Below are 24,574 nucleotides of genomic sequence, written 5' to 3'. Positions count from 1 at the left end.
GGTTCAACAAAGATTAAATATATTTGGAAAAAGAGCAAAGAGGGAATTCTCTAAGACACCTTCCAGTCGTAAATAAGGCATAATCATTTGGAAAGAATACATAAAATATACATCTAAGAGGACAAAAAGCCAGCGCAACTAGCATTTTATGCTTTTGTATTTTAGGAATGTTGATCTGAACCCAGTATTTAGAATTGATTAGTTATATTAGAATATCATAGAATTCAGTCCTGCAGCTTGGAGACTTATAAAGGTTTCAGCAACTACATTGCTTCTTCCAATAAATGTTATGTTATCAAATGGAAGCCATAACTTAATTATATTACTTGTCTTAAAAAAACATGCACTAAGTTTCCATTGCTTCATTTGTGCTAACCTCCAAGCAAACCTTTGTAAAAATATGTACAATAAATGGCCAAGCAATAACTCTGGTCGTCATACGGCACAGACTATGCAGTGATCACAGAAAGAGCCGGAGCAGAGGATGGCCCTAGGGCCAATCAGTGAAAGGACTACATACCCTTTCTTCCTCCGGGGCACAACGAGATGTTGGAGTTCTTGCCTAATGGTAGTCGGGGTTTTTTGTGATGATGAGTGTAATTAGGCTCAATTTAGCAGAATAACTGTCTCTCTTTACTGTAGTTCAAAATAGGAGTTGTAGTACATGCAACAATAGCAAACCACAGTTCCAACTGTACACTTTTGTGAATTTAGGCAAGGATGACCCTCTTCCCTCTCTATCTCATCTCTTCCAGTAGAATCTATGGCAGCCAATAGGTGTGCAGGGTGTCTTAACAGTGTCCCTCACTGCAGTAAAGTCTTAACAGCCTTTGGTAGCAGGTTATCTTACTGACTCCAATGCTTAGCCATGCAGACTCTAAGTGTTCTATTTCTCTCCTTTGCCCAAGTCACAACTTCCTCTCTCTACAAACTCTCACTCTCAACTGACTAACTAAGCTGGGGGCCAGTCCTGAATCCCTCCCAACTTCCTGCAAGAACATAAGATTACATTACATTACATAGAGAAATTAACTTAGAAATGATACCCCCTTGCTCTGGGGTAGTATGCCTATCCACAGTATAGATGATAAATGTATGATTGCTGGGGTTTTGACCGCTAACAATCAGAACAATGAGGGATTCCAAGTCTGTGTGCATGGAATGGTGGTGTGCATGTGTGACCACCACTCCATTCACACAGGGTACTCTGGGGACCCTATACTCATGATCGGTGGTATCTCAGCAGTTTAACCCCCAATGATCATACAGCTATCACCTTTTCTGGTAGGAGAACTTTATCCGGGGATTCTTCAGGTAGAAAAACTTTATCCAGTGGTTCCCTCATGGTAATCTATGTCTAATGATGGATTCACCTATTTAAAATATATACAAAAACTCATCTTTCTCAGTAGACTATCAATGGAAAGAGCAGAGTACTTAAAGGAGTTTTTTCATCATGGACAATAAGAGCATATCGCTAGGATACGCCTCCATTGTCCATATCGCTAGGATACGCCTCCATTGTCTTATAGGTGCGGGTCCCACAGCTGGGACCCGCACCTATATCGAGAACGGAGCCCGGCAAGGTAGTGGCTGGAGGACCACCAGGCCGGCTCCCCATAGAAGTAAATGGGAGCGTACCGTGTAGGCGCGGCCACCGCTCCCATTAATTTCTATTAGGCCAACGGAAATCGCCAGCCCCATAGAAAATGAATTGAGGGCTGCTGCGCATGCGCAGTGCACCCTGCTTTACTTTCGGGGTTCTATTCTCGATATAGAGACCCGCACCCATAAGACAATAGGGGCATATCATAGCGAAATGCCCCCATTGTCCATGATGAGACAACCAATCTAAATATAACTAGTAATTCATCATTAATTAAAATAAATTTTCAGTTTCCAAATAAATTCATAATAATTCAGCTCCAAAATGTATTTCATAGTTTAGGTAGAGACCATTATGGTTCAGACTTATGTTTTTATAGGTAATATACCTATAAACAAAACTAATTCATCCATTTTTGAGCAATAGGGTTATTGCCCCAAAAGGTGGCAGTTCTATAGGAGAACTTGTTAGAGATGAGCAAAGTTTTGAAAAATTCAAATTTGGCAGCTTCGCCGAAGTTACACAAGAAATTTAATTTGTTCCGAATTAATTTGTCACAAATCTCGATAAATCAGGTATACCCAGGCCTATCTGCCTAATCATATTCTTCCCGTTTAGTGAATATTCATTGGGAAGGCTTTGAAGTTAGCAGAGAGGTTGCAGGGAGAGCGTAGGAGACTGTTGAACTACAGACTCTGCTACAATTTATTGCTGTGTACATAACTGTGCAGTGCAGCAATATTCAGTTAGTGGCCCCATGACAGAATGGGAAGGATGGCAGCAGCAATGACATTAACAGTAACAATAGTGGCCCCATGTCAGAGTGGGGAGGGTGGCAGCGCAAAACTGTCCTTAGTACATGAGTGGTTGCTGCGTTTCTCCCTATGCTCTGCTCACAAGACAATGTCGGAGACGGGCCGGGATGATGGTTTTATACGGCTGTGACATCACAGGAGATGGCTACCTGCGGACTGGCTGGCTGTACGGCATTATGGGATCTAGTGTTCCCAGGCTTCTTACTTTCACTATGTAACACGTGCAGCTGCCATTTTAGAAAAAAATGGTTTGTTACAACAAAAAGTGCAAGGAATTTTGGATTTGTTGTGAATTTAAGTTTTCATAAACTTTGGACCAAATTCCATTTTAAATGCTTCGCTTCCCTCAACACTAGAATTTGTACCTGTTTTACCCTTATTAAGCCCTGTCCTCCTTATGCATTTGATTTTGAAATTGCCCACAATTTCTCAGGGAACAAAGGCCAATTAGAGCCATGGTAATGCAAACAAAAAGCTGTAAAAAAGCAATATCCAAGATAAAAAGCAGCTAATGTACACAGTGGGATGTGGGCACTGCAGATGCAGCACCACTCAGGGTCCTTCTCATCTATGGGATGAACTAGTTTTGATTATAGGTACATTTGCCCTATAGGTAACAATCGCTATAAAAGTTTATGTCTGAACTGTGATAAGATTGTCACTACCCACCTGATTTAGTTTTTTGGAGCTGAAGTATTATGAATTTATTAACTAACTGTATGTATTTGTATGACCAATTCACTAATAAGATCACCGACACGATCACAAAAGAACAAAAGATAGTGCAGCAGTGCACGAGCCAGTACCGCCCACCAGCTCAATAACCACTGACAAGGGTAAGCTGTGTATTGTGACTGTGCTATCAATGTCCAAAATCTAACTACAAACCGGATTCCAAAAAAGTTGGGACACTATACAAATCGTGAATAAAAACTGAATGCAATGATGTGGAGGTGCCAACTTCTAATATTTTATTCAGAATAGAACATAAATCACGGAACAAAGGTTTAAACTGAGAAAATGTACCATTTTAAGGGAAAAATATGTTGAATCAGAATTTCATGGTGTCAACAAATCCCCAAAAAGTTGGGACAAGGCCATTTTCACCACTGTGTGGCATCTCCCCTTCTTCTTACAACACTCAACAGACGTCTGGGGACCGAGGAGACCAGTTTCTCAAGTTTAGAAATAGGAATGCTCTCCCATTCTTGTCTAATACAGGCCTCTAACTGTTCAATCGTCTTGGGCCTTCTTTGTTGCACCTTCCTCTTTATGATGCGCCAAATGTTCTCTATAGGTGAAAGATCTGGACTGCAGACTGGCCATTTCAGTACCCGGATCCTTCTCCTACGCAGCCATGATGTTGTGATTGATGCAGAATGTGGTCTGGCATTATCTTGTTGAAAAATGCAGGGTCTTCCCTGAAAGAGATGACGTCTGGATGGGAGCATTGTTCTAGAACCTGAATATATTTTTCTGCATTGACGGTGCCTTTCCAGACATGCAAGCTGCCCATGCCACACGCACTCATGCAACCCCATACCATCAGAGATGCAGGCTTCTGAACTGAGCGTTGATAACAATTTGGGTTGTCCTTGTCCTCTTTGGTCCGGATGACATGGCGTCCCAGATTTCCAAAAAGAACTTCGAATCGTGACTCGTCTGACCACAGAACAGTCTTCCATTTTGCCACACTCCATTTGAGGGTTTTGCTAGCATGTCATCATAATTATTTGTTTCACAGGAAATTGGTACCCTTTACAAAATCTACTGAAAGTTAAAGGGGTTGTACCTTGAAAAATATTCTACAGTTTTCAAACCAGCACCAGGATCTGAATACTTTTGTAATTGCATGCAATTACCAATTTTGTGTAGCCACTGAGTTATTCAATAAAGATATCTGTATATCTCAATTTCATCCTTCAGTTGCCTCCTGAGCTGTGACAGGGAGAGATCTTGAGCAGAAAAGACACACCCCCTTAGCTGCAGCAGAGAAGACACATCCCCCGCCAAGCTGTGATAGGGAGAGAATGGACACGCCCCCTTAGCTGCAGCAGAAAAGACACTCCCCTGAGCTGTGATAGGGAGAGCATGGACACGCTCCCTTAGCTGCAGCAGAAAAGACACTCCCCTTGAGCTGTCAGCTTGATAGAAATCTAGCGGAGCAATGAATGGGGAGATCTCTGGATCCATGTGAGGTACAGGGCTGGTTCTAGCTTCGTTAGAAAGAGATTGCCATGTACTACATTATGTCTGATTTTCACTTTTTTACATTAATCAGGGTATCCCCTTTAAGAGTAGACACATCTGCAGATCATGACATGATTCCGTGATACTCTGTTGGTAGTTGTTTATATTGTATGCGGCATATATGTCATGGGAATTGCAGCCTTTTGAGGGTTTTGCTATTATGTCGTAACAATGTATTGCTTTAGTATTCTGAGAAACATCTGTACATAATGGCATTTAGTGATATTTCAAAATTTAATAGCATTTCATTTTTCTTTATTTAGATGGGTCAGCTCGAGTGTGTTCGGTGGATGGTTAGTGAAACTGAAGCCATTGCTGAGCTAAGTTGTTCGAAGGATCATCCTAGCCTTATCCATTATGCAGCCAGCTATGGTCAGGTATGTTAATGTAATATAAAGAGTCTAATGGTCTTCCTGTAAGGCGGTTGTCCAGGATTTTGATATTGATGGCCTATATTTTCTGGCGGGGGTGGTTACTAGTGATGAGCGAAGTGGGTTTCGGATAGGAAACCACTTTCAAACTTGTAACCGAACTTGGCTTCGGTTCCGACTTTTACCTTGGAACCGAAGCCGAGTTCGGTTTCAAGTTTTAAAGTAGTTTTTCATCCGAAGCTCGCGCGTCTTCTCGAATAACTAACTTCGGCTCATCGGAGCCCATTTTAATACTAATACTGTATGGAGACGGATCTCCATACAGTATTAATATGACGTTTTGAACAAAGCGCCTTCAGATGTAGCATCCAAAGCTCACTTTGCTCATCACTAGTGGTAACTGCAGCATTGTTCCCATTCACTTCAATGTGAGGCGCGCTGAGGTTTCCAGGTCTATCCACTGCATAATGGATGGAGCTGTATAGTTCCTGTGCCAAATTCCAGCACCAGAGCTACAAGTGAACAGCTGATCAGAAGTGGGTGTAAGGTGGCGGACCGCTGCCGATCTGATATTGATGGCCTATCTGTTTAAAAATTGTGGACAATTATGTACAGCGTGTTGTAGTTTTTGTCCGGTCTCCTCTCTGCATGTTTGCCGTGCTGCGGCCGGACCTCCGGCCTGCCCACATTATAGTGAATGGGGCCATAGCGGACTTTCGGCAGCACGGTGGACTTGCGGTAGCCGGAAAAGACTACCGCAAGTGTGAAAGTAGCCTAAGTTGTTTTGCTTTATTTGTAGTTCATTCATCACAATGAGCAAATCAATAAGCTATACTGTATACTGGCCTAAGCAAATCATAAGTACATAATATTCATTCTACAAATGCATCCTTATGACTGTAAAAGACAGACTGCGTCAGAAATTTTACATAGAACTGATACGTTCCCAGATCTCTACTAGTTACTGATGCAGAAAGCAGTATTGTCCACGAGAAGGTGCTAGGTGCAGAAAACAGTTCGAGTGCATCTGTTAGCCTTTCCGGAAAGGACGGATTCGGCACATAACTGAGCTGAATGGAGCCTACGTACCCCATAGACCCCCATAGACTATAATGGGGTCAGTTAGGTTTCTGCCCAGAGCAAGATTTTTGAAGCAGAGATAAAAATCCTGCATGCACTACTTTTGTCTCTGCTCCAAAATCATCTTCTGAGCGTAAACCTAACGGACCCTATTATAGTCTATGGGGGTCTATGTGGTCCATAGGCTCCGTTTGGCTCAGTTATGTGCCAAATCCGTCCTTTCCGTTTTTCCTGCCTCTATAATGGAGTAGGAGAACGGAAAGGCTGATCGCTGATGTGAACGAAGCCTTATTGTATCTCTGACTCTCTGATAATATAGACTTTGACAGCATCAACTGAAGAAATGCAGGAATTTTTGTTGAAGTGGTGAAAATGGTATAGGAACGCAGTATGATGTGAAATCTTTTGCTATACATTCAGTCAGTGCTTTGAATGTTACACACACTTCATATTCTCCTGGTGAGACTGAATAATGACGCTAAGCTGCTGGACTGGATTAGTCTGAATGAATAATGGAATTCCTCCTTTGTGCATAGTCACAGCCTTGAACGCCCAGCAGTGACGGCTTACATATCTTGCTGTCATTAACTAAGTGATATATACTTAGTTTAAAGGGCAAGTTTTAATTGACTTCACAAACTTCAAATTCCTCAGCTACAGGGGCATCAGAAGGTAGGGGCAATTATTTAGACGTTGCAGGATTTATTTTAGCGCCTTTTTAATCAATTGATCTTCATGATCTCACATAAATATCCTTAGCTATCTGCCTCAATGCTGTATATATTATTTAAACTCCCTTTATGAAATGGCAGAGCTAGTCCTTTGTTTCATTTTAAATGATACAAGGGCCCATTGGACCTGGGGGTCCCAAATTGACCTGGGTAAACATACTGTACACTTGCCAGGAAGACGTTGGGATAGACAGGGGCACACTGTAACTGTAGATCCAGAGCCGCTTTATAATGCCATATTTTTGTACGCACTCTTAATTTACCATTTACGGTACCTTTCCGTTCCTGCTAGAGTCTCTGCTCTCTCTGCAGCTGCTGCACTCTCTGCACATTGATTGACAGGACCAGACAGTAAAAACTGCCTGGAGAGCAGAGCCTCTAGGTGTAACAGCCACGCCTCCATTGCTCCTAGAGGATCATTTGCATATATTGCAACATCATTTTTCTCAGCAATGCGGGCTCATATGAACATGGGACCAACACAGATGCCTTCAGCTGCCAAGAGCACATGTAACAGGTCAGCCAGTTTCATAGGTACAAATCTGCTGACAAATGCCCTTCAAACATATCTTTTTTTAATCCACTCTTGTGTTTTACTTAAAATGACCCTCCAATTCAAGAAACAAAATTCACATGAACTGCAGAACAAACAGAGCACTTACCTGGTGACCGCCTTTCCATCATTTCAGCTGCAGATCTGCCATCAGATAGTCTTAGAAGAGGGGTGGCCATGTTGGAATGCAGTATAGGAGCCCAAGAACTGGTGGATCTACAGCTTAAAAGATGAAAAGCATGGCATCATGTAAACAGGGGCGGATTGGCCATGGAGCTAACAGGGGAATTTCCTGGTGGGCCAATGCCCAGGGGGCCGGCCAGTGGAAGTTTTTGGGGATGTATTTTGTGCTGCTGGCAGTATTTTGTGATGGACTGTGGTATTTGGCTCAGTTGGGGAGGTATGATGTGCCACAATATGGTATTGCTGGCCCTGCCTTCCATAAATTTGGACCCAACTACCAAACGGGGCCACTTTAAGTATTTTTTCCAGGACCACTTTAAGTTCCCAGTCCGCCCATGCATGTAAATGTTCTGTTCATTCACCAGTTAATGTGATATTTTCTTTCTTGAACCAGAGGATCACTTTAAAAACTGCACCAAAAACTCTATGAATAAAGGCTGAAGCAGAGAACAATGTAGAATATGAAGTGCAATGAGACCTGCAGATTTGCAGTGTGTCTGACTTTGCAGCTGACACCCGAGGTGTAAGGCCATCATTCTCACATGACAAAAGCCTGTTTCCTTTTGCGAGAGCTCAGCAATGTATGACATTGTCTGCAGAAGCCATTCCAACTTTACTGCAGTGTGATGCATCTACCAGAGGGGATATGAAATGCAGAATATTTAATGGCTAACGGTTGTTAAGTGGCTTCATAAAACATTGGCTCGTTCCTTCTGCCAATATGCCTAGGTTTTAGTAACCTCTGTTTCATAGCATTGCTCTTGAAATGGGTTCTATTAACTGAGAATCGCTTTTCATAAATTCTTACATAGGAAAAAATACTTCTGTGGCTTCTTCAATTTATGCAAGAGCAAGGGATTTCCTTGGATGAAACGGACAAATGTGGGAACAGCGCAGTTAATATAGCATCTCAGAATGGATATCTGGGCTGTGTGCAGGTAAGAAGTGTCACAATATGGCTGTTACTAAAATATAACTTTTTACCGTTTGAAGCTTTGTCCTGTGACTTTGATTTGTGTGTAAATGATGAAATATTCAGTATGCGGTATTGTGTCATTGTAAGGGTACAGCTGCACAGGCAAGTTTCCTGATGTAGTTTTAGAAGGTAAAATCAGAAGTAGATCATAAAAGGAGAGAAAGTCTAAAGAACAGATAAGACTTTTACTCTTTTTTTTTATTGCTTTCCGGGTTTTGGCTTCCAAGACTGTGATCAGGAAACCTGACCGTGTGGCTGTACCCTAAGGTTGTGACTACTTTGCACTTAATTAAATTATTTTTTTTGTATAGTCAAAACAAGTGAAGCATAAAGCTTTGGATTCTACTGTTCCTTCCTTTAGGCTCCATTGTTTCTTTATTGCTTGAATAGAAAGAAAAAATGCACCTAAACAGCGAAAACTTGGCCTTAATACGATACAGTTCCAAATAGCACATCTTTAGAAATTCAGAACATCTGTCATAGGTCAGTGTGCTAGAACATTTTTACCAAGTCGATTTAGTATACCATTCCTACTAGGTAATGTACTAGAACTTTTTTAATAGGTTAATAATGTGGAATGTACTATATTTACTAGTTACAGTGCTCTAGAACATTATTGACAGGGATCTAAAACATCTTTACGGTGTCAATGCACTAGAACCTGCTTACGAATTTACAAAGTCATTATACTAGAGCATCTTTACAAAGTGATTAAACCTCTTTAGAAGTTATTATACTGGAATATCTTTACAAAGTCATCCTAGTAGATTATAGATGTTCCAGTATGATGACATCTTTACAATGTCATTATACTGGAACATCTTCACAAAGTCATTATACTGGAACATCTTTACAAAGTCATTCTACTAAAATATCTTTACAAAATCATTAAACTAGAACATCTTTACAAAGTCATTATACTGGAACATCTTTACAAATTTATTATATTGTAACATCTTTAGAAGTCATTATACTAGAACCTCTTTATGAATTCACTATACTAGAACCTCTTTAGAAGTCATTATACTGGAACATCTTTAGAAGTCATTATACAAGAACCTCTTTTTGAATTTATTATACTAAAACCTCTATAAAAGTTATTATACTGTAACATCTTACAAAGTCATTTTAGTAGATTATAGATGTTCCAGTATTATGACATCTTTACAATGTCATTATACAAGAACCTCTTTAGAAGTCATTATACTGGAACATCTTCACAAAATCATTATACTGGAACAACTTTACTAAGTCACTATACTAGAACATCTTTACAGAGTCATTAAACTAGAACTTCTTTACAAAGTCATTAAACTAGAACATCTTTACAGCATCATTATACAAGAACATCTTTACAAATTCATTATACTGGAACATTTTTACAAAGTCTTTATGCTAGAACATATTTATGAAGTCATTATACTAGAACATCTTTAGAAGTCATTCTACTGGAACATCTTTATAAAATCATTATACTAGAACACGCAATAGGAAATTAAAAATAGTAGCGCTACCAATTTGAAAAAACTAAAGGTCGGTGCTCGCCCCACAACACACCCAATGTCACTATAAAGTAGAAATACAGTATATACAGTACAGACCAAAAGTTTGGACACACCTTCATTCAAAGAGTTTTCTTTATTTTCATGACTATGAAAATTGTAGATTCACACTGAAGGCATCAAAACTATGAATTAACACATGTGGAATTATATACATAACAAAAACGTGTAAAACAACTGAAAATATGTCATATTCTAGGTTCTTCAAAGTAGCCACCTTTTGCTTTGATTACCGCTTTGCACACTCTTGGCATTCTCTTCATGAGCTTCAAGAGGTAGTCACCTGAAATGGTCTCCCAACATACTTGAAGGAGTTCCCAGAGATGCTTAGCACTTGTTGGCCCTTTTGCCTTCACTCTGCGGTTCAGCTCACCCCAAACCATCTCGATTGGGTTCAGGTCCGGGGACTGTGGAGGCCAGGTCATCTGGCGCAGCACCGCATCACTCTACTTCATGGTCAAATAGCCCTTACACAGCCTGGAGGTGTGCTTGGGGTCATTGTCCTGTTGAAAAATAAATGATGGTCCAACTAAACACAAACCGGATGGAATTGCATGCCGCTGCAAGATGCTGTGGTAGCCATGCTGGTTCAGTATGCCTTCGATTTTGAATAAATTCCCAACAGTGTCACCAGCAAAGCACCCCCACACCATAACACCTCCTCCTCCATGCTTCACGGTGAGAACCAGGCATGTAGAGTCCATCCGTTCACCTTTTATGCGTCGCACAAAGACACGGTGGTTGGAACCAAAGATCTCAAATTTGGACTCATCAGAAAGCACAGATTTCCACTGGTCTAATGTCCATTCCTTGTGTTCTTTAGCCCAAACAAGTCTCTTCTGCTTGTTGCCTGTCCTTAGCAGTGGTTTCCTAGCAGATATTCTACCATGAAGGCCTGATTCACACAGTCTCCTCTTAACAGTTGTTCTAGAGATGTGTCTGCTGCTAGAACTCTGTGTGGCATTGACCTGGTCTCTAATCTGAGCTGCTGTTAACCTGCGATTTCTGAGGCTGGTGACTCGGATGAACTTATCCTCTGCAGCAGAGGTGACTCTTTGTCTTCCTTTCCTGGGGCGGTCCGCATGTAAGCCAGTTTCTTTGTAGCGCTTGATGGTTTTTGTGACTGCACTTGGGGACACTTTCAAAGTTTTCCCAATATTTCGGACTGACTGACCTTCATTTCTTAAAGTAATGATGGCCACTCGTTTTTCTTTACTTAGCTGCTTTTTTCTTGCCATAATACGAATTCTAACAGTCTATTCAGTAGGACTATCAGCTGTGTACCAACCCCATTTATAAGGCAAGAAATCCCACTTATTAAACCTGAAAGGGCACACCTGTGAAGTGAAAACTATTTCAGATGACTACCTCTTAAAGCTCATCAAGAGAATGCCAAGAGTGTGCAAAGCAGTAATCAAAGCAAAAGGTGGCTACTTTGAAGAACCTAGAATATGACATATTTTCAGTTGTTTCACAATTTTTTGTTATGTATATAATTCCACATGTGTTAATTCATAGTTTTTATGCCTTCAGTGTGAATCTACAATTTTCATAGTCATGAAAATAAAGAAAACTCTTTGAATGAGAAGGTGTGTCCAAACCTTTGGTCTGTACTGTACATATATATAGATGGTTGGGGAGCACTAAGCTATCTGGGACTGAATGGATTGACAAATGGTCAGTTGTATAGAAACAATATATATATATATATATATATATATATATATATATATGTGACTTTATTCACAAATGGTATATTACATAAAACATACAGAATAGAGACATAGTATGTGGATATCGGTTGAATCCCACTGGTGGACTGCCGGGTTTAAACAAACTATCCACCTAATATACCTCTAGAAGGGATATCTCTCAAATGTGTTGAGATATATTACAATGCGTCCTCAGAACATATAAACAAACAATAGTTTCAACTTAGAGATATAAAATATTAAATTGTTATAAAAGATAAAATACAAAAAAATGCTGCATAAATTGATTCCAATTGAGATGTAGTGTCTCTATGGTTCAATATGACGTTCCAATAATAATATCGTGGTAAGCATGCAGAATTGTATATTGCGCAGTTAAGAGTGTATTGGATGTCCATCAGATGTTTCTATAGTTCGTTGTAGCCATTCAATGTTGATTGCGCAAATCTTATGTGTGGAACCGCAGTATATATTGCAAAAGTATGAATGGCACGTTAAAAGTCCGTATGTTATTGTATTTATTAGTGTTGCTATATTGCACTAAATGAATTAATATAATTATATATATATATATATATTTATAATTAATAGTTTTTCTTAATAATCATGTAGGAGCATTAGTTTTGAGCTGAACGGTTCTATTACAATATGTGTCAATTGTTCATGCTGCCATAGTATTCATTCACTTGTCAGTTGAAACTCCTATATTACAGTACGTTACCGATCTTGTAGAGGCAGCTTGTCTTACCGCAGCATGGCCGTGTAGCGCCGTTTGTGGCTCTCTGTGTCCGCTTATCGTTGGCGTCCCACGTGATTGGAATGGCATAGCGCTATTGGGCCATAAGAGCCAGGCTGCGAGTGTTCGGTAATGTGGAATCAATCGCTTGTATGTTGTTATGGATGATTCAAAGAAAAAAGCACGATGTCTTGCCAAATTTAAAGATGGAAATTCATTGGAACACGTTTCATTTCACTGCTATACACCGGACTCGTTTCGGAGCTAAGTGCTCCTTCCTCAGTGGTCAGCAGTAAATGGTTGGATGCAGATTTTTAAAGGGTGATCAATCTTTAGAAGGAGGTAACCTTTAAAGAACAGGTGGCCTTAAAAAGGTGGACTGGATTTGTAGCGTCTCATATTTTATCTTAGGATCCATATCAACAAACATCCCACAAATAACATACACCAAAGCAAAGAATTTAGGCATAAAAGTAGCACCTACAATAAAAGCAAGGTAACTGTAACCACATCAAATTGGTTAACATTGAAGGGCTTTTATAGATGCAGCAGATGCCTGAATTGTAAAACCACCACCTTCCCAAAGAAAACTACCAAAAAACAATCAACACAAAATGTATTCAGTTTTGAAATAAAAGATAGTCTTACTTGCGATTCAATAGATGTAATCTATTTATTAGAGTGTCCGTGCCATAAACAATATGTCGGCAGAACGAAAAGACCCCTTAAAAGAAGAATAGTAGAACATATTGCTAATATTAAGAAGGGTTTTTGAATTACATTCCGTCTCTAAGCATTTTAAAGATTACCACAAAGGTGATCCTTCTACATTGAAATACACAGCTCTTGAAAAAATTAGAAGACCATTGAGAGGGGGAATCATATCGCCAACATGTCAAGAATGGAATCAAAAATAATTTTTGATTTTAATACCTTGATCCCGCAGGCCTGAATGCAGAAATTGAATTATTTGGGTTCATGTAGACCTGGGACGGATGCCAATCCGGGACGGGACATCGAGGTCCAGCTGTCTACCAGCACCTCAATCTCCCCTCCTTTCTGGCCCCCATCTTCTTCAATATCTGACCTCCGTCTGAAAAAGAATAGTGGAATAAAAATACTTAACGAACACATAATAATACCAATATAGAAGAAACATAATTACTATATAAATAGGTCCATCCCCCCACTATACATGGTTGTGGAAGGGAGTTATGACAAGAAACGCACAGCAAACGCATAAAAAACGCTCCTGCGTTTCTAGATCAATTATTCCTCTTTATTTTAGTTCCCTTCCACAGTCATACAATTCCTTTGCATCCTTTAAATTATTTTTTTATCATATCATTTTTATATCAAAGTTTTTTTATGATATATAGCCCCTAAATTTATAGGGGACGTATTGCATGTAATCTATATATATACATACTGATAATGCCAATTAAAACGCATCTTTAACGCAGCGTGCATGCTGATGCGGTTTTAGATAAGTATCTTCCACTTTGGCTTAAATATATATATATATAGTTTACATATATGGTTATTAGACAATTTTCTATTTTTTGGGGTGTTTTTTTTTATATTATGTGGATAAAATCATAAGTAAGATTGTATTGTTGTCGTGGATGGTCTGAATTGGACATATAAGAGACGGTATTATGATACACCTATGCAATCTGTCTAATCCAGTCCACCTTTTTAAGGCCACCTATCCTTTAAAGGTTACCTCCTTCTAAAGATCAATCACCCTTTAAAAAGCCCCATCCAACCATTCACTGCTGACCACTGAGGAAGGAGCACTTATGTCCGAAACGTGTCCGTGGATAGCAGTGAAATGAAAATTGTTCCAATTAAATTGCATCTTTCAATTTGGCAAGACATTGTGCTTTTTTCTTTGAATCATCTATAACAACGTACAAGCGATTGATACCGCATTACCTAACACCCGCAGACCGGATATTATGGCCTAATAGCGCTACGCCCTCCTGATCACATGGGACGCCAACTATAAGCAGACACAGAGAGCCACAAGCGGCGCTACACGGCAATGCTGCGGTAAGACAAGCTGCATCTACAAGATCGGTAACATACTGTAATATAAGAGTTTCAACTGAATACTATGGCAGCATTATTGACACATATTGTAATAGAACCGTCCAGCTAAAAAATAATGCTCCTATATCATTATTAAGAACAACTAACTCATTTAGTGTACCAATATAGCAACACTAATAAATACAATAACAAACAGACTTTTAACATGCCATCCATACTTTTGCAATATATACTGCGGTTCCACATATAAGATTTGCGCAATTGACATTGAATGGCTACAACAAACTATAGAAACATCTGATGGACATCCAATACGCTCTAAACTGCGCAATATATATTGCAATTCTGCATAATAACCACGATATTACTATTGGAACGTCATATTGAACCATAGAGACACTACATCTCAATTGGAATCAATTTATGCAGCATGTTTTTGTATTTTATCTTTTATAACAATTTTATATTTTATATCTCTAAGTTGATCAACTATTGTTTGTTTATATGTTCTGAGGACGCATTGTAATATATCTCAACACATTTGAGAGATATCCCTTCTAGAGGTATATTAGGTGGATAGTTTGTTTACACCCGGCAGTCCACCAGTGGGATTCAACCGATATCCACATACTATGTCTCTATTCTGTATGTTTTATGTATTATACCATTTGTGAATAAAGTCACATATATATATATATATATATATATATATATATATAGTTTCTATACAACTGACCATTTGTCAATCCATTCAGTCCCAGATAGCTTAGTGCCCACCAACCATCCATATATATATATATTATACTAGAACATATTTCTGAACTCATGATATTAGAACATATTTAGGAGGTCATTATGCTGGAACATCTTTAAAAATGTGTTATACTAGAACATACTTAGAAGCCATTGTACCAGAACATCTTTTCATAACAATGTTATAGTATAATGAGTTCGTAATCAGTTTACTAGAATTTTCTTTGTAGATCATTGTACTAGGGCAGGGATGGCCAACCTGAGGCTCTCCAGCTGTTGCAAAACTACAACTCCCAGCATGCCCAGACTGCCTACAGCTAGCAGCCTACAGCAGGGCATGGTGGGAGTTGTAGTTTTACAACAGCTGGAGAGCCACAGGTTGGCCATCCCTGTACTAGGGCATCTTTACTAGGTCAGTACACAAGAACATATTTAATAGGCCAAAGAAGTCAAAAGTCCATACTAGGTCAATGTCTGGAACATATTTACGTAAGTCAGTTGCCTGTTATGTTGTGCAGAAGTTTGCAAAATAATTCTGTGATTTGTTGTTGGTGACCAGATGTAGCAAAACCTCTTTGAAGAGCAAAGGACTTAATTTAAAGGGGCTTCTGATTTAGTGGTCCTATTTTAAAGGGGCTTCATGCTTTAAAGAGGTTGTCCCATCTGGATATTTATGACATAGCAATACGACATGCCATAAATGGCCAATAGTTGTCTGCTTTTCTTTTTTTTTCATTAATCATGGGATAAATTTAAATTCAATTTTTTAAACTGTATTTCTTTAATAGTTAAAATTATAGAAAGGAATAATAAGTAGAAAATATTTCAGGATGTATCTCCACACGTTCTTATTACTATGAGTGTTAAACAATATTATATTATCAACTTAGAACCTGAATGCAGAAGATGAGAGAAAAAATAATAATAATTAAATTAAAATGCTGGTGTTGTTTTTGGGTAATAATGGGTCCATGAGTCAATACTTTTACTCAGTTTTGGGCAATTTACACTGGGTTTGGAAGCTCTGAATTTAAGTATATTCAACATGCTACTTTTCAAATTGAATTTTCTCTCAATACACTTTATGAAGCCTGTTTCAGACAATGGAGAACAGAGACATGGGAGCTTCTGGTAAAAAAAGAAGCACCTATGTACTGAGACTGGTTAAGAAGAGTACCTACAATATTTCTTTCTTCTCTGTTCTGTAATTGAAAACATATCAAAAGCCGTAATACTTGAGTGTGTACCAAAGCCAGTGCCAAAAGGTTGTCTGAATTTAATGAGTCAAGCTTTGGCAATGTCTAAAACATTAGCTGTCCTCTAGAATATACATTCATATAAAATGGAAAAGCCAACATTTCAGATGCTTTATGTCTAGTGCCAAATATCATAAACTGATGTTTTCATGCAAAACCAGCTTAGATAGCAGATACTCTCCTTTGACAGCATAATTGCTTATTAATTTTTTATAATTTTTTATGAAAGAATATACTGTTTTAGTGCCATCGTTGGCTGTATGTTTGAAGCATCACGTCTCTGATGAGCTGTGAATGTTTCTTCACTTTTAGTCAATCCATGTGGTCAGAATAGAAAGATTTTTCTAAGATCAAAGCTTCTATAAATCTTTTGAGGGTTTGGCCACTTTCTGGTTAGTGCTGTTGGCTGTGTTTCTAAGATGACTATATGGCACTTACTAATTTAGTCATTGTTGAAACTTTGTGCCATTTTCTATATTCCATAAGGTATGCCCCCTTTTGTGCCAAGTACTTTGTGCTTTCAACACAGAGGTCTTATCCATAAAGTGGCTGCAAATCACTGGGCACGTGTACTGTTTCTTCCATTCAAATACACTGCACTTGCCATCTGCACTGTTGGAAGTTTAGTGCAGGTGCGGTATGTTTGAATGGAGGAGACTGAGTGGTGTGTCTGGTCACAAGACCCTGCATCAGCGGCCATCTTATAGACAGGACCTCTATGGGGACCGAACAGAAGAATGGCTTATGAACTATAGCAAATGGCAAACAGAAGATCAACAAAAACTATAATAGTGCAATATAGTCATCTTACATACACATTGGTTACATGTAGCCAGCAAGTGGCCAACCGCTTTAAAGGTTGCTCCACTAAAAGATTTCTACATTTTTCTAACCAACACTTGGATCTGAATACTTTTGTAATTTTGTGTAATTAAAATTTTAACATAGCCAGTGGGTAATTCAATAAAATCTATCTCTGCCTAACACATTGAAGTGGGCGCATGTGCTCAGTTCCATCCTTTAATTGCCACAACTGTGTCTACCGATATAATCTGTGACAGTTACAGGGAGAGAACTGCAACAGAAAGGACATGACACTTGAGCTGTTAACTTGAAATAAATGGGATAGCCCTGGACCCATGCCAAGTACAGGGCTGGTCCTGGCTTTGTTACAGAGATTCTCATTATCATATGATGTCTGATTTTAATTTTTTACATCAGTCATGGCATAACTCCTTTAAATGTCTCATTGCTTAACTGTTGAGTTGAAGTGCATTAGTGACAGTGCATCATTTTACAAGATACATATATTGAAATGCAATCCTAACGTGTTCATAATGTTATTTTGCAGACATTAGTTGAATATGGCGCAAATGTCACCATTCAGAATCATGCTGGAGAGAAACCATCTCAAAGTGCTGAGCATCAAGGCCATAGCATGTGTGCCCGATACCTGGTTGTGGTGGAGACTTGCATGTCATTGGCATCACAAGTTGTCAAGCTCACCAAGCAACTTAAAGAGTAAGAAAGGTTACAACTGTAAGATGCTTCCATGCTGTATTTTTTTATATTGTCTTTTTAGAAGACAAAAATACACGTGAGAACTTTTAGCCTTGGCGGACCACAGATCATCCAGTGAGAACAGTACATTTCATTGGCACATATTGATTTCAATATGTGCTACTAATATAAATATATGCCGCCCAACAGGTATCACTTTACCTAAATACCACCGATCATCAAAACTGCCTTAGGGGCTGTATTACATTAAAAGATCAGGCAGACGAGTGTAGGGAGGGATGCGTTCCTTCTCGGCAGTCGCCTGCTAGCTAACGGAGGAGACCGCTGCTATTACATGCTGCAATCTCCACCATAGTATGGGGAGGAGCGATTGTTATGCCATCGCTCATCCCCATACTGACTAGTTGTTTGCCGGCAGCAGATCGTGATTGGACAGCACAATCTGCCACTAGCAAATTATGTTTTTTAAGCATGCTAAAAAATCTAGATTGCCCAATGAATGAGCATTTGCTCGTACATCGGGTAATTGGCGGCAGTATTACACTGCCAGATCATCGCTAACGAGTGGTACTACAAACCCTCATTAGTGATGATCTGGCAGACAATCTGACAGTGTAATGCAGCCCTTATTCTAAAGTTATCAGCCAAACATTGCACCATGTGGCAAATCTGTTTTGATATTCACCTGCTGTAGGCTACGTCCTGCATTGGAGCCTTGTAATGTAGGACATAGGAAGCGTCACATGATCTGCTGATATCTTGACACATCTCACTGACCTAAGGCATGACGGGACAGATAACACATGACAAACCAGAAAGTAGGATTCAAGCATGGGGATAAGAGAAAATAAAATCCAAGAAGAAAATGAGCTTTAGCGTGAAAAGTAGTTTCCTGCTTTGTAGACACTTCCTGCTTTGCTGCTTCTTTGCCATAGATTGCGCGTGCCGTCTCCTCATACAGTTGATTGGCGGGGGTGCCGGGTATCAGACCCCCGCCGATCTGATATTGATGACCTGTCCTGAGGATGGGTCATCAATATTAAAAGCCGAGTGAACCCCTTTAAGTAGGCACATTAATTTAGGCCTATAACCTAGTGGCCCCCAATATGTTGCAGTTTCCTGTCCCCAGTTAACATTAGATCTGGGGCACTGAATGAAATGTGCAGAAAAAGCAAGCAGACATTTTCATCTCCTCTCTTGGCCCATGAACGTTCATTTGTTTTCAGTTAGGTGTACTTCATTATGTTGAGGATACATAAATCAGTGTGCTTTCTTGATAATAAGTGCCTGCATGTTCATTTCTATATCAGTACGGAGCGGCAGTGTAGTAATTTACAGCCAGTTGTAATCTGGAACACATAAAACAGCTTGAAGTTAATGGCTTTCTTTAGACCCTTTGCAGCTTTCCATTGAATGACTGTAGAATATAGTTCACATGGATAAACTGAAGCTACAAAGTCTTGGTTGATGTAATTACTAAAATGGCAATTCACAGATTGGAAATAGGGCTGTAAATCTGGAGAATACAGCATATCATATGTTTGCTTATATCTGGTTTGCCATAAAGGGAATATGCTTTCCAGGATTTTGATAGTGATGGCCTATGCTCAGACTAGGTCATCAATATCAGATTGGCAGAAGTTCAACTCCTGGCACCCCTGCTGATCAGCTGTTTTGAAGAGGCTGCCGTTCACCGTGAGCGTTTAGGCCTATTCCTTGGCCATTGACATCACCATACATCGTCCATGTGATCTAGGTGCAGCTCGGTCCCATTCAAGTGAATTGGCCTGAGCTGCAATACCAAGCATAGCTGCTACTCAATGGATGGTGCTGTGCTTGGTAAGCTGCAAGAAGGCCGCAGTACTCACTGGAGGTCTAATAACAGCAGCAACCACTTTAAACAGCTAATCGGTTGGAGTACTGGAAGTCAGACCCCTGCCAAATTAATATTGATGACCTATGCTGAGGAAAGGGCATCAATATCAAAATCCTAGATAACTCCTTTAAGATCTATTAACTGCAGTACTACATAAGTAGTACTGCAGATAGCCTGGATCACTACTTTCTATTCTCATACTTCTCCCTATTCACCCTCAAAACTCTGCTGGATTGCCATACATAGCTGGGACTGCTGAGCTGATGAGCATATAATGGAGATGACCTCCTGAGCGCGAACTTAGCAGTTCCAGCAATATAATCTAGCATCTTGAGGGCACATTGCTGGGGAACAGAAAAGAACTATAAAAATAAGTAGGATTCCCTACCTGCAGCATTTCTCATGTAGTCCAGGTGACAGTCTCCCTTTAACCATTGTACAATATTTTATCATATGGATGTTGCAAAAACAAGAAGAAGAATTTTTCTATTTTGGGTCGTTTTTTAAAGAGTTTTCCAGGACTTAGTTAAGACCTATAGTCAGGACCTATAGTGTTGCAGTCTCTTCCTCGGCTTGTGACATCATGTCCATTATTCACATGGTCATATATATATATATATATATATATATATGTTACCTTACAGGTGATGAAAAAAAAAATATATATATATGTATTGTTCTGTAGGGGCAGATTGTAAAAATCTAAAGTGAAGGTGAGGAAGAAATCTTAGTTGTCCTGAACCTGTGCATCTTTCTATAAACACTGTATCATACAGGCTAACATGGTTTAACATTGTACTAGTAAAACTTAGGGGAAAGTGACTTTATAACGGCATTTGTGCCAGTTTTCTGGCATAAAAAAGTGGTACGTTTTTGCACAAGCATTTGGGGTTTTCACTGCTCATGCCACTTAGAGGGGCTTAGTAGAAGAGCATGGTCTCCCATAAATTTTGGCACAAATCTACGACAGCTCATACTTGGCATAGATTTGCTTTTCTACCTCATGGAGTGCCAAAACATGCAGCAAATTTATTTAGAGGCCTGAACTTTTTAATAAATTTGGTTCATCTTACTCAAGCATACTTTTAAGCCTTGTGTAGTAAGTGGTAATAGCAGTAGTAATAAAAATCTAAAACACCCTCTCAACCCTATACTTGTCTACTGACTTGATTGCAGATTTGATCACCCACGAGGTAAAGAAAAAATGTGGTATTTAGAAGGGTGAGGCTTTACGACAATCTTGGCAACGAAACCTATCGCTCTACCAAAGATTGCTGTGTAGCAGTGCAGTAATTGAGCTGAATCGGGTCACAATCAAACTCTCAACCTGTGATTGTGAACTCAGAATCATACAAAATCCGGAAGAGTCATGCCAAGACTTCGTTCAGTTCAATGGTCGAACGTCTACACAGTGATTTTTGGTCACACAACAGATTTCACAGCCAAGATCACCATGTAGCCCAGCCCAATGACTTCTGCCACATGAATGCCAGCTTTTATTCAGCCTCTATTGTTGTCCCATAAGGTTGCTCTTTACCAATTGCCAAGGGATGCTTATATAAATAAGTACACACATGGCAGATATTCCAGAAATTCTTTGGAGCTTGTCTCATTAATCTGAAATTCCTGCTACAGATTTGTTGTGTGCGAACAAACCTTAACTTTTTGTAATGCAGTACCGTATAGTCTACCTGTGAAGATTTGTAGTATTACAATCCAATAATTATAGCCCTTCGTATATGGAGTAGGCAGATTGGTTACTAAACTGCTCTGCCTACTGTTGTAGAAATATTAGAAGTTGTAATCAGCTCGCATCAAAGTTTGTGTAAGGAAAAAGGTAAATCCATCTTCCATCAGCCGCAGTTAGAGAAAGACCCAGGTGCTACCATCTTGATTGAATTTTGCTGAGCACTCCTCCCGCCTTGCTCAGTGTGTTCACTTTTATTTACTCACAAAAAGGTGTAAAAGGGGTTGGCCCAAGACAAGGATGCAGGAAGTGATGACATACAGGAAGTGATGACATAGGAAGACAAGACACTATCATTTAGAATAACATAGCCAACAAACACATGTATGCAATAATCTAACATTACCACTGGAGCGAACTTTATCCAGCCTTGCTCAGTGATCAATGCCAGATAAAGTTACTATGATCCACATGCAGGTTTATTTACAGTACAGCGTCATTATCTCCAGCGGCTGATCAGGCGCACTAGAGACAACAAACACACGTTCCTTTACAGGACATACACGGGAAGATATCCACTCCAATGGTTTACCCTGACACTGAGAGACATGATGACAATACACAATATATTAAATACACATCCTAATAAAATTTCCACAACACTACTATGATTGCAGTATTGTGCATTTATTACTATACCACTGCAGTTCTCATATACTGTCTCTACAAAGAACTTACAGGATTCTTGAGACATAAGTGTGCTTACAATTCCAGCTTCTCTGATCACTCCTATATTATTGGTACTGTGACAGCAAAGTGAAGTCAAAAGGGTTTTATAGAAAAAATTAAAATAACACCCTCTTTTCTTTACAGGCAGACAGCAGAGCGGATCACTCTACAGACGCATCTCCAACAGCTACTGGAAGCCCAGAAGTCCCTGCCAACTTCCCCTAGGTACCAGAATGCCACTCGTCCTCCTATACTAAAGGCCTCACAAATAGAAGCTAAATGACGCACAGAACAAAAATAAATAACAAAGGTGTATTAGTGATTGTGGGTCTTAATTTGTATAGCTTCTTTATGGCAGGATAAATGTAGACCAATTATGAATTATTGCTTTTTCAACCTTACTAACAATGTTGACAATATATCACTGTAATTCCAGCTCCCATAATAATTTAAGGTTTCTTAACAATATTATTTGGGGATCCTTTATGGTTTCTGTTAGGCCTCTTGCACACGACCGTATGTATTTTGCGGTCTGCAAAAAACAGATCTGCAAAAAATACGGATGACATCCGTGTGCATTCTGTATTTTGCGGAACGGAACAGCTGGCCCCTGATAGAACAGTACTATCCTTGTCCGTTATGCAGACAATAATAGGACTATCTTTTAGCGGAACGGATATACGGAAATACGGAAATGGAATGAACACAGAGTACAATACTTTTTTTTGCGGAAGCGCAAAAACGGAACGGAAACGGAAATAAAATACGTTCTTGTGCAAGAGGCCTTAAGGTTTATTGTATTCTTGCTGTAAAAAAAGACTAAAAAAACTTTGACATACCACATTGATATCAGTGGATCCACTGGAAAACGAAACCATAAACTTGGTCATGTCCATTATTAACAAATCCCTTGATGCTAGTATAGACAGCTACTAATATATTGATGCAGGGTGCCAGTAGTTGCTATGGCACCCAGGGGACCTGACACTAAGCTGAGAGATGAGCAAAGTTTAGAAAAATTTGATACGGCAGCTATGCCGAAGTTTGCCAAGAAATTTGATTCGCTAGGAATTAATTTGTCACAAATTGCTGTAAATCAGGTATATCCAGGCCACTCTGCCTTACAGTACAGCCACACAGAACGGGCAAGTTGCTGCAATGCTGCGGTGAAGAACTATGCGGCTAATTAGCCTGCAGCTGCCTTTCATTTAATAATGAAGACTGCACTGTATAATTGGTCTTTATTGTTAATGGATGCATGCCACCCATAATGCATCTTTAAACAGGGGCTGTACCCACTTCTCCAACCCCAGCGCTCTCCTGCCCTACAGGTGGGAGCTCGTCTTCTGACATTTTCTTTTTCTCCTTTTCCACATCATCTAATATCGATGAGAATATGTCCTCAGGAACATCCAGCTCCTCCTCTCTCTGCATCTTGCTGACTTTTCTAGGACATGAAGACTTTAGTAGCATAGTAACATAGTACATAAGGCCGAAAAAAGACATCTGTCCATCCACTTCGGCCTGTCATCCTGCAAGTTTGAAGGATGATTTTGAAGAAGTACAGTGCCTTGCAAAAGTATTAACCCCCTTGACTTTTTTTTGTATTTTGGTGCCTCACAACCCGGAATTAACATAGATTGTTTGAGGATTTGCATCATTTAATTTACAGAATATGCCCACATCTTTGAAGATGCTTTTTTTTTTTATTGTTAAGCAAACAACAAATAGGACAAAATAACAGAAAAAGTCAATATGTATAACTATTCACCCCCCTAAAGTCAATACTTTGTAGAGCCATCTTTTGCGGCAGTCACAGCTCCAAGTCACTTTGGAGAAGTCTCTATGAGCTTGCCACATCTTACCACTGAGATTTTTGCCCATTCCTCCTCGAAAAACTGTTCCAGCTCCTTCAAGTTGGATGGTTTGCGCTTGTGAACAGCAATCTTTAAGTCTGACCACAGATTTTCTATTGGATTGAGATCTGGGCTTTGACTAGGCCATTCCAACATATTTACATGTTTTCCCTTAAACCACTCAAGTGTTGCTTTAGCAGTGTGTTTGGGGTCATTGTCCTGCTGGAAGGTGAACCTCCGTCCTAGCCTCAAATCACGCACAGAGT

The 24,574-nt window shown here is 39.5% G+C and overlaps 1 protein-coding gene across 3 annotated transcripts in view; it reads left to right on the top strand.

Annotated features, from left to right (window-relative positions):
• Nucleotides 1-24,574, top strand: part of LOC122924616 (synuclein alpha interacting protein) — a 231,610-nt gene that overhangs the window by 173,866 nt on the left and 33,170 nt on the right. For all 3 annotated transcript variants that reach the window (XM_044275887.1, XM_044275889.1, XM_044275888.1), the window contains exons 7-10: nucleotides 4,935-5,048; nucleotides 8,402-8,527; nucleotides 17,991-18,160; nucleotides 22,597-22,677. In XM_044275887.1, coding sequence (XP_044131822.1) covers nucleotides 4,935-5,048; nucleotides 8,402-8,527; nucleotides 17,991-18,160; nucleotides 22,597-22,677 — 491 coding nt within the window. The remainder of the gene's footprint in view (nucleotides 1-4,934; nucleotides 5,049-8,401; nucleotides 8,528-17,990; nucleotides 18,161-22,596; nucleotides 22,678-24,574) is intronic.

The sequence above is a fragment of the Bufo gargarizans genome, chromosome 1 (genome assembly GCF_014858855.1).
Source record: "Bufo gargarizans isolate SCDJY-AF-19 chromosome 1, ASM1485885v1, whole genome shotgun sequence".
NCBI classification, from domain to species: Eukaryota; Metazoa; Chordata; class Amphibia; order Anura; family Bufonidae; genus Bufo; species Bufo gargarizans.
The sequence above is the reverse complement of the archived record's forward strand: the minus strand, read 5'-3'. Positions and strand labels throughout refer to the sequence as shown.